The sequence below is a fragment of the Trachemys scripta genome, chromosome 4, assembly GCF_013100865.1.
Source record: "Trachemys scripta elegans isolate TJP31775 chromosome 4, CAS_Tse_1.0, whole genome shotgun sequence".
NCBI lineage: Eukaryota > Metazoa > Chordata > Testudines > Emydidae > Trachemys > Trachemys scripta.
The window spans coordinates 79788821-79799221 of NC_048301.1; the positions used below are offsets into that span (position 1 = coordinate 79788821).

A 10401-nucleotide genomic window follows, 5' to 3' on the forward strand; every position below is an offset into this window, starting at 1 on the left:
CAGGAAGCTAAGTAACTTGGAAATGTGTAATAAGACTTTTTTCTTTCACCTGTAGTTGTAATGTTCAGTGAGCTAAAGAGGAATATGGAGGTAAAAATCTGTGTTTTTATTTATTCAAATGCGGCTAGTGGTTCGTACAAGAAACTTGCCAACTACAATGACAGTGATTGAGAAGCAGTGACTTTTAGCTCCTTTTATTTTTAAAAGTAAATCATGTATATAAAATTATATATTTTGATCTTAGAGACTAACAAATTTATTAGAGCATAAGCTTTCGTGGACTACAGCCCACTTCGGACTATGCATCCGAAGAAGTGGGCTGTAGTCCATGAAAGCTTATGCTCTAATAAATTTGTTAGTCTCTAAGGTGCCACAAGTACTCCTGTTCTTCTTTTTGCGGATACAGACTAACACGGCTGTTACTCTGAAACTTGTTAAAATAAGTATATTGGTTTTAGGAAAGGAAGAAAAAGAAAAGTTGGAAGGCCTGATTCTTCTCTTTCTTAACCTAGCATAAATCAGGAGTAGAGCTAGTGAATCAGGCTCTATTTCTCTTTGGAAAAAAAACTGAAGAGTATGTGTTCTTTTTAAATTCAAAATAAGTATTTGGAACAAAGAGGTAAAACATTAACACCCTTTTACTGAAATATCAGTTTCTTTTGTATGTTACAGAAGAACTTATGAACATATATAATGTACAGAAAAGGCAGACTTTGTAAAATAAAAGTCTTCTTATAAAAAATAAAAAGTCAAAGTAAAGTGCATGAAACTGATTTCCCCCCAATTTGACAAATGTGTCCAAAATCTTAGTACAATAACAATATTTAAAACCCTGGGATGATTTCTTTTTACCCATTAGTCAGTTATTTTAGCATTCAAACCAAATGACAGTGATTAGAAATAACAGACACTTATAACCTGAATCAGATTAACCAGATGCTTCCAACAACAAAGATGACAAACACTGGAATATCGACTCTCTATATACTTTTCATTGACAAGATTAACAAACAGTTAATAGATCCATTCTGGATAGAGACACCAATAGGAAAAGAGCCTCCATAGTTGGGCCAGTTTTGCTAGTCAAGGGCTCCTGTTATGTGCAATCAGGTCTTAGTCTATGAATGTCAATTTTTTTTTAAATAAATGATCGTAACAACAAAATACATAAGTGTACCTGCCTGCCTCCATTAGAAGAAAGGTAGCTGATCCCAGTCCAGTTAAGGACAATAGTTTTTGTACACTGTCTTTTAAGTGGTCAGTTGTACTGAGTGAGTAAAAAGGGAAATACTTAAGAGGCATGATTTTTTTTAAACTCTGGCAAGAGACCCAGTGTGGAACTAATACAAAGAGATATAATAATACTGATAGCAGTTTTCATCTTCAGAACGCTTTAGAAACATTAACTAATTACTCCTCTCAAAAGCCCTGCCAGGCAGGCAGGTAAGTATTATTACCCATGCTTCACAGATGCAGTGAGCAGAAGCAGATGTTTTAGGGTCCCTTCACAGAGGCCAACAACAGGAATTCATGGGGCAAAGAATATTCAAATTAAATTGAGGCATCTAAAGCCAGGTAGAGGGCCCAATCCTACTCCAATGACTCTCCTAGGTAGCTGAGTACATTCAACTCCCCGCGAGGTCAAAAAAGCGCGGAGGGGACTTCAGTGTCTCACAGGACTAGTCTTTTAAGCACTCAACTAAATGGACCATTAAAAAGGCTCCAGCACCCAGAAATGAGGAAACTGGGCCCTTTACACCACCATCAGGAGGTCCCAGTCCTGTACTCAACCCACTAGCCTACTCCTCCTTCCCACTAGGAAACTGGTTCCTGAATGAATGATTTTAGTCTCCTATTTAGAGAGTCCCAGAACATGTTACAACTGCAAAAAGGTTAGTGGGGAAAACCCACTCCTCACGCTCGGGTTACATAAATACAGGACAGTACAGACAAACTGATCACAGTGATGTGGCCATGGCTTTGCAGTGCAAAATGTGCTTGTGGACAAAGTCTATCCTGCCCTGTAGCAGCTGCGCCTGCTGCTCGGACAGGAAGCCGAGCCGGCCGGAGAGGGGTTCGTGAGTCCGGTAAAGTCTCAGCAGCTCCGAGGCTGCGTTCTGCAGGCGGTGCAGGTCCCGCACCCGCTGGGCAGTGGCCTCCCGGAAGATGCACACGGAGCGGAGCAAGGGCTCGTTGTACTTGTCCCACATGGAGAGGAGCCTGTAGCCGTGCACCAGGCCCGCCTCGTTGTCTATGAAGACGAGGCCCCCGTTGGGTGCCCTGTGTAGGTTGCTGGTGGCCCGGTGCATCACCCTGGGGTCCCACTGCAGGCTGAAGAGGTTGCTGACCAGCCGGTCAAAGTTGGCCGTCAGATAGTCAAAGAGGATCAGGTCGGTCCACTGCACCAGCTCCACCAGTTGGGACTGGGTGAGGCCGCCCAGCTCCCCAGCCGCCAGAGGCTGCAGTCTCCTACCCGACCCCGCCTCGGATCTCCAGGGAGCGGGGGCAACCACGTCGGTCAAGTTGTCCACCCACTGGGTGAGGCTGACCACCGCCCCCTCGGCCCAGTGCGAGCCCCGCAGCTCGTCTCGCACCTGCCCCCACTGCCTGCCGCGGGCTTCCACCAGGGCCAAGGTCATGGGCGGCAGGCGCTGCTGGATGCCCAGCAGCTCGGCCAGCCGGTAGGAGAGCGCCTCGCCCTGGATTTGCTCCGGGTTGATGCCGTAGCGGACGCAGGCGCGACTCCCGTCGGACAGCCGGGCCAGCCGGTTGGAGCTGCGGCCGCACCCGCCCCGCTCCAGGGAGGCGACGCGAGCCGCCCGGGCAGTCTCCAACCACAAGGCCGTCTGCTCGGGGTCGAAGCCCGGGGGCACCTGCTGCTCCAGCGCTCGGCTCCAGAAGATGCCCCCTTGCACGGGGGAGGCGGGGTCCGCGGGAGCCTCCTGGGCCAGCCGCTCCCTGGAACCAGGCTCCAAGTTGTGCCTCTGCCGGGGCTCCGGCTGCGAGCTCTGTCCGGGCTCCGCGGGCTGCTCCGGCCCCTCCAGGGGCTCGCCCCTGTCCCCGGCGGCCGGCAGCGTGAGCAGCGCTCGGAAAGTTTTCTGGGCGCCGCGGGACTCGCCCTGCCCCGTGGAGCGGCGGTCGGGAGCCGAAGCTCCGGTGCTGCCGCGCTCCCAGCCCCGCTGTTCCTGGGGCAGCCTCCGGCCGGCTGTCCCCGCGGGGAAGCGCCGCTCCTGCTCCGCCGTCTGCTCCTGCTCCCGCTGCAAACCGGTCCAGAGCCCCAGCAACGAGCCCAGCACCAGGAGCCAGAGCGCGGCCAGGGAGCCCAGCCCGGCCCGGCCCGGCCGCTTCATCCTCCCGCCGCCGCCGCTTCACTCCGCTGCTCCGGGACCTGGCGGCGGTGCAGCCCCGCCGCTCCCCGACTCCGGGCGACTCTCATTCATCGCCGCGCGGGGCGCCGGGACCCTCCAGCCCCCGGCTGAGACGCTGCTGCTGGGCGGGCGGAGGTGGTAGCCTCGGGGCCGGCTAGGGGGTGTCGGGATCTCAGCTCCGGGACCGGCAGTTCCGCCGGCAGCTTCGCCCGGTGTCTGCACCAAGAGCTACCCTCCAGCGATTGAAATTCACAGGCACCGACCGAGACCACGTGGGGAAGCGGGGGGAGGGAGGAGGGGGACCCTCCCCCGCGCCCAGCATGGTCCTCCGCTTAAAGCGGCGATGCCTGAGCTCGGTGGTCCCACGCTTGGGGTGGAGTTGCCCGCAGGGGGCACCAGGGAAGGAGGGGATCCCGGCCAGCCACACAGAGCGCTGAGCCACCGCGGCCACTGGTAGCGGTAGCATCTACCGCTGTGAAGGGAGGAGACCGGCACCTCTCTGCAGGTCACCAACACCGTCACCCCCACACCCCTTCCGTCCTCGGGAAGCACCAAGGATGCTGCACCTTTGGGCACAGGAGAGAGAGGGGATCAAGCTGCTAAATTCAGGCCCAAATTTCAGATGCCCCAAAGGCTGGGGGGTGGTGGCGGGGTAGGGCAGCGGATCTGATTTAGTTTACGGGATAGATAGGGGTGGGGGCACTTGCAAAATGCAAAATCCCGCCACGTTCAGGGGCAGCTGGATAGATGCGGGATTTTGTTTCAGGTCCAGTTCTTGGCACTTCATCCCTTAACGCACGTTGGTGACAGTGTGGCGGGGATGCCAGTGGTTTGATTAAATCACTATTTTATACCCGATGGATGTTACTGTATCCGTTGTGCAGTTCTGGTCCCACTCCTGCCTTCTAAACACACTCCCTCAGTTCCCGCTTGTTATCGCCCTTTATTTATTAATGGCATTTATTGCTCAGATTACATTTAGCGCCAGGCGCTCTCCAAACACAGGGCGGTACCGTTGCCTCTCCCCCGCCACACACTCTAAAGAACAAAGGCAGAAAAGGGATACCATGCGCAAGCAGAAACCATGGTAGGCACATGGCGAATTCTGTCGGGTTCATGCAGATCCTTTGTTTTGTCTGATCCTGAATTTAATCTGCTCAGGCAGAACCCCCAGCACTAATGAACTCATTGAGGCTCTGTCGGTACCAGAGGTTTACACTCCCACGGATCATCTATGTATGATCCTGTATTTCCCTCTCTGTGGTATCTATCATCCATCTCTTCTCTCCTCAGAAACCCACATTTTCAGTGCCGGCGCTCACAGATCAATGCAGATATCACCTGTGGATCAGTGATTTCTTTTTTGCCAATTTTATTCCTTGCCCGGATCTCTCTATGAACTGGGGGCGTGGCTTTTAGAAACTGTCAAATGTTTGCCCAGTGCCATTATTTGAAGAATATAAATGCTAAGGATGAAGAGGATTTATTGGGGAAAACCACCAAGACTAATGGGATGAAATTCAAGTCAGCCTAAATTTTCTCTAGCAGGAAAATCTGCATGACAGTAAAGTTGTATTAGGTTGTGCATCACTTAAATCCATCTATTGCAGTTTAGTCAGTCAAGCTATTCCTATATAATTAAACCCATTGCTTAACCCATCACTTATCATAACACTGACATTTGTTATCTTACAGGGTTTCCTTTTCCCCTCAATCCTGTGCACACACTGGTTTGTTATTGGTGAGTTGCTTATGCCCAGTGGGCTGTATCCACAGCTTTTTTGGGGAGGTAAATTAGCTGAGGAGTGCAGGAATTCACATACTGGGTTGTTATCACCCATGAATACTGGGCTATGGGAATTTATTGGTTCTTCAAGAAAAAAGAATAGTGGAACAATTTATGTAAAAATTACATAAAAGGACACAAAAAGTTATGGACTTTAACCTCACTCATGCAATGAAATCACTGTGGCCAGATCCTCTCTGGATGCTGTCCCACTCGTGTGAAGTCACCCTTGTGCCCACATTGGGCTCATTGCTGGATCAGGGCCTTTATAAACAGCTCAAATAAAAATAAGGGATTTTTAAGTGCTGAGCTTCTGCACTGGTGCTTTGAGGAGTATCTGGTTTAACAGGAAGAGAAGATTTAACAGAATCTGATCTAATTTCACTGCTCAGCCTGTTCTGTGTTATTATTTACACTACTTTTTGCATGATACAATTGCTTCTTCGCGCCAGCATCTGTGGAAAGGATCATTTTGGACCCGGAATAGATGTATTAAAATGCGTAAGTCTATTAAATGCCACGTTATTTACTTTGGCTAGTCATTTCTTTCAGTATTTTAATTTAAACTAAAACAAAGTTTTACAAGTCTATGGACTCGGATATTATTTTATTTGGGCAAACTGTAATGAAGGTTTCCACCTTGTGGAGCAGAGTGGAATTTCCTGTAGCTGAAAGAATTAAAGGTAGCCTGGAAAGGATTTTTTCCCTTATATTGGAATTTCCCCCTTCTAGCTTTATTTATGATACATGAAGAAGATGGGGAAAGGGCATTTTTTAAAAGTATTTTTTCTGTTTATGTTCTGATTTCTAAGCTTAGTTTTAGTCATTGGCATCAATATGACAATCCAACAACAAAATCAGAAGTCCCTTGCTGCTCAACTTTTCCTGGACTTTTGGGATGTCACATTGTCACTAGTTCTCCAGTCACTATAGAGTTCTGGATTAAACAAGACCTGGATTTCAAATGGAAAGATGAAGACAACTCCTTGTTCTCCCCTGCTTTGTTGTTGGAAAAAACAACAAAACAAACAAACAACCCCCCCCCAAAGAAACAAACAAACAATTTACAGATCTCACTTATGCATCATAAGCTAAGCAAAGCACAAGCGTCTTTTGTTCCTTTTTGCATTTAATCTTTAAATTCAAACCTCACAACTCCTTAGGGAAGCTCAAAGTGTTTACGTTGAAGACCTAATAACAGTGCTTCATTTTACCAGATCTAGAGTGATCCTTAGTGATGTGGATATCCATGGACCATGTTTGCAGATTGCGGAAGAATGCTGATCCAAATTTTATATCTAGAGCAGGGGAGCTGGAACAATTTTTATAACAGGGATGCTGAGAGCCATTGAACCAAATTGTAAACCATGTATATGATGGAAACCACTTCAAGCCAGGGGGTGCAGCAGCACCTCCAGCACCCCTAGTTCCAGCACCTATGATCTAGAGTCCTGAAAATCCGCAGATATCTGCTTTGTACCCGCAGACAATGTTTTCAGATTGTGGATCAGATGTGGATACAAATTTTGTATCCACGCAGGGCTCTCACTATAGTGTTTGCAGAAAGCAACATCTTCAGTTTATATAGTATGGGTTCATCTTCAAAGGAGACAGTCAACTGGTTTTAGGACCCACATTTATATGATAACAGTATGTAATATGAAGAGAAATGTTTTCATTCTATTTTTTGTTAATCTGGATTAAAACAATATTGGTTTTCTAACAACTAAACATCTCCCTGCAATTCTGAGAATTCAGCATATGATGTTGTGTTAGCTCCCCCCGGAGGTCATAGCATTGCTCTGCAATGTCTACATCAACCAAAAGACTGAAGCCGCTGTAAAGCATTTAAAATCCTCTTTCCCTTCCCCAGGGAACAATGTGTATAGTGGGGGTGCTGAGAGCCATTGAATCAAGCTGTAAACCCTATATGTGATGGAAACCACTTCAAGCCAGAGGGTGCGGCAGTACCCCCAGCATCCCTAGTTCCAGCTCCTATGCTTCCCCCAATGTAGAGAGACAGAAGGAGCAACTGTTGGTTAGCCCCATGTCTCACCTCCTCCCTCCCTGTGTTAGTGTATGGAGGAGGGTCTGTACTGCACATTCCACAGTCACCTTCCTGGTTCAGCTACACAGGGGCCTTCTGCAGCTATGGAAGAAGAGGATGGATTTGCCTGTTAATTTTACTGTGCAGCAGTGTATCCACAGAGAAAGCAGATCTGATCAGACCTGTTGTAACTCATAAGGGTGTTGCAAAGGATAATTACTTAATTCTTGTTTGCAGGGTCCTTGGATGAAAGGCACTAAAGAAATACAAGGCACAGTGGAAGAAGTTGTCAACGTGTATTAAGAATAGCACACAGTTTCATGATACTGACCTGTTCTAACAGCAATATATCACATCCAATTGTAGCCATTAGAAGTTAGAGTATTCGTACAATGGCTTCATCATATGCCCCATGGATTCACTGAAATAATGAGACGGAGTTACTATCCAGGCTGCTAACAATAATGATTCCCATCTACTATAACACACAGTATAATCACTCACCTTGCTAGTCATGAATTCAGGAATCGTTCTTCTCCAACACTTCTCACCGGATGCTGCTTTACACTAAAATTTGATCTTTGAATCCATATGCACTGAACAGTGAACACCCAGGTGTGTAATTTATGGCAGGTGATTGCTACAATGCACAGTTCCTGATATGCACAGTGCCATTACATTGACTAGCAGCCTCTTATTCAATGGCAGACTGAATATTTTTATTCCAGTAATGACACAGAATAGCCTCTCTGTTTCCTGTAACGAGCTTCGAAAAAACCCGATGGAAAGGGATTCAGGGCTGTAAATTAAATTTCATCCCCTATAGACACTAGATTTTTACTTGGATCCCTTTTAAATGAAAATCTGTGCTTCTCAGGATAAATTATGCTTATAATGAACAATCAGTTGGTATCTCCTGTGATGGCAAATCTCAGTGGGAAAGGACCTTTGCCATTGATAAGAATGTTTTATTTCCTGTTTTCAGAGTGAAATAAACTTGAAGGTATTCAAGACACTCATTCTTTTTTACAGCATACCTCTTGAAATTAGTTAAATGGCCATAACTTGACTGAATCCCTTAAAGCAATAGCTAGGATATTGTACAGCACCTGAAAAAATGCTTAGCTATTGTCCTACACTACCCGACAAAGACAATAATCTAGGGTTTTGGTGAGTTAGCCTGTTGGCCAATTTACAGACACCACAAGCTGGAATATTTAAAAACAAGACACTTGCTAGCAGGTTGGACAGTCACCAACCAAGCTGAATTTCTGCTTGATTTGCAAGATGTTTAATATTCTGAAACTGTGATCAGTGCAATGTAAAGGTCTTGTTATTACTTTGCAGACATTGCTAAGACATGAGTGTCTCTGAGCTGCTCTAACTTACATTGGGGAGTAGAGTTGGCTACTGGCTGGGCCTGGAATCCCATGAGTGCAAAGATAAATTAAAGCAACTTTTGGCCTCCCTCCCCAGGGTCGCCCAGAGGATTCAGGGGACCTGGGGCAAAGCAATTTTGGGGGCCCCTTCCATAAAAAAAAGTTGCAATATTATAGTAACATGTATTTGGAAATGTAAAAAATGACCAGTGAAATACATTTTTAATAATTTGAAAATACACGAAATACATTATTTAAAAACATTAAATTGGTATGTATACATTTGCAATTACATAATGGGCTGTCGCTGGGTGATGGTGATGGTTGGTGCCAATGGGCTGTCGCTGGCTAGGGGTGGTGCTGCTGTTGCCTAGGGCTGGGTGGGGAGCTGGGCTCTGGGTCGGGGGGTGCCCGGCTCACAGGGGCTGTGCTCAGAGCTGGGGGTCAGGGCTATGGAGGGAGTGGGGTCAGGGGGGTGTCTGGCTCAGAGGGGCTGGACTCGGAGCTGGGGGTCAGGGCTGGGGGGAGGGTCAGGGGGGTGTCTGGCTCAGAGGGGCTGGGCTCGGAGCTGGGGGTCAGGGGGGGTGTCTGGCTCAGAGGGGCTTACCATGCTGCTTACTCCCGCCTCTCCAGTCTCCTGGAGCTTCAGTGCGCGCATCCAGGAGCAGCCCTGGACAGCGCTGCAGCAGCGTGGCTCCATGGGACCTGAGCTCCTGCCGCTCGGAGCCCCGCCCCCTTACCACTGAGCGGGAGGAACTCAGGCCACACCACTGCAGTGCTGTCCAGGGCCGCTCCTGGATGCGGCACGCTGAGGCGCTGGGGGAAGGCGGGGGTGGAGGGGAGCCTCCGACATTCTTGTGGGGGCCCCTGCAGGGCCTGGGGCAAATTGCCCCACTTGCCCCCCCCTCCCCCGGCGGCCCTGTCCCTCCCTTGTTTCCTGCATTGAATGCATTTCAGCTGGATGGGAGAATTAGGCTCAGAAAATCTAGGGCATACATTCTGGGACTCCTGAACCCATGATATGCAGCATTGTTACGAGGATCTGGGGGTTTTGTGGAACACTGTGGCTTCATACTGACACTGGGGAGAAATCATTGCAGAGGGCACTGGTTCAGCCCTTTGACATTAGCTGACAATAAGAATAGAATAAAGACTTCAGGATTTGGCATATGTGGCTTGGTTCAGTTGCTATTGAAGTCAAAGGCCAAACTCTGAATGACTTCAGTGGGCTCAAGATTGTGCTCCTAGTGAGGAAGCAAATAGATGCTTTATTTTTCCTGTTCAGCTTGCGTATGCTCTTTTTAAAATTTCTCTTTCCAGACTCCAATAACAATCCTTGCTGAGCAGTGAAGTATAGGAACAGAATGTGGCTTTATCACATGCAAGTCTTATGCCAATCAACAGGTTCAAAGCGCTTGTGGATTTAACAGAGGTCTCTTTTCTCCCACCTCTTTGTTTAGCAGGGAAGACTGTGATACTCTTCAGGATCAAGGCAGTGACCCCCTCTGCTATCAGCATCTTTGAATTCTGACACTTCCTGGAAAGACTCCCTACTTTATATTAGTTGAAGCTGATAATGGGTATCCAGCTGCAGCTTCCCTGCAGGGGATCAGGCCTCACTAGTGCTGCTGATATGCTTAGTCCTCATATTGGCTCAGGCAAGTTCCAGCCTGAAGTAGCATCTTGGCAGAAGATGGTATTTACTGTCACCTTGAGGCCTTACTCCAACCCTCTTTAAAGCTCCAGAAGCCAGGGACAGACCCATATATATGGGAGTGCAATGGGTGCTGGTATCGTTGCATCAATTTCCCCTCTCCAATC

General features: G+C 48.0%; 1 protein-coding gene across 1 annotated transcript; it reads right to left on the reverse strand.

The window, feature by feature from the left end:
* Nucleotides 1-620: 620 nt before the first annotated feature.
* Nucleotides 621-3650, reverse strand: FJX1 (four-jointed box kinase 1). Its single transcript, XM_034769683.1, has one exon. It carries the CDS (start codon nt 3348-3350, stop codon nt 1959-1961), a length of 1392 nt encoding a protein of 463 aa, XP_034625574.1. The 5' UTR covers nt 3351-3650; the 3' UTR covers nt 621-1958.
* Nucleotides 3651-10401: the final 6751 nt, after the last annotated feature.